Genomic DNA, 369 nt, shown 5'->3' with positions numbered 1-369 from the left:
CAAGATACGAAGAACTTGTTGAGCAGGCACGAGAGAAGGTTAAGGAGACTTCGAGACTGAAAGAGGAGTGCGAGAAAGCCGGCGAGGCTGCTCGACAGGCCGCGAATGAAGCTCAAGTGTTTGCTGCAGCAATTTTGTCTTCACTTGATCAAATTGCTGCTGACCCAGAAAAGGTGGAGGAAACGAAGAGTGAAGGTCGTAAATTCATTGATAATACAACGCAGGCTGCAGAGAAAGCAAAAAAAGTGGCCGCCGAAACTACAGCCAGTGCGAAGGAAACTGAAGACAAAGTTTCCGCTGGTCTTCTACCAGGACCAGAAGGTGAGGCAGCATGGGAAGTTGCTGGACATGCACAAAGCGCGGTACGTG

The 369-nt window shown here is 49.9% G+C and overlaps 1 protein-coding gene across 1 annotated transcript; it reads left to right on the top strand.

Moving 5' to 3' along the window:
• Positions 1-2: 2 nt before the first annotated feature.
• Positions 3-368, top strand: TM35_000841110 (uncharacterized protein; the record flags this gene model as incomplete). Its single annotated transcript, XM_029031421.1, has 1 exon — positions 3-368. A coding segment is annotated over one exon (366 nt), but the record flags the coding sequence as incomplete, so codon positions are not given.
• Between the last annotated feature and the right edge of the window lies 1 nt (position 369).

The sequence above is a fragment of the Trypanosoma theileri genome (assembly GCF_002087225.1).
Source record: "Trypanosoma theileri isolate Edinburgh chromosome Unknown TM35_Tth_84_V1, whole genome shotgun sequence".
NCBI classification, from domain to species: Eukaryota; Euglenozoa; class Kinetoplastea; order Trypanosomatida; family Trypanosomatidae; genus Trypanosoma; species Trypanosoma theileri.
The sequence above is the reverse complement of the archived record's forward strand: the minus strand, read 5'-3'. Positions and strand labels throughout refer to the sequence as shown.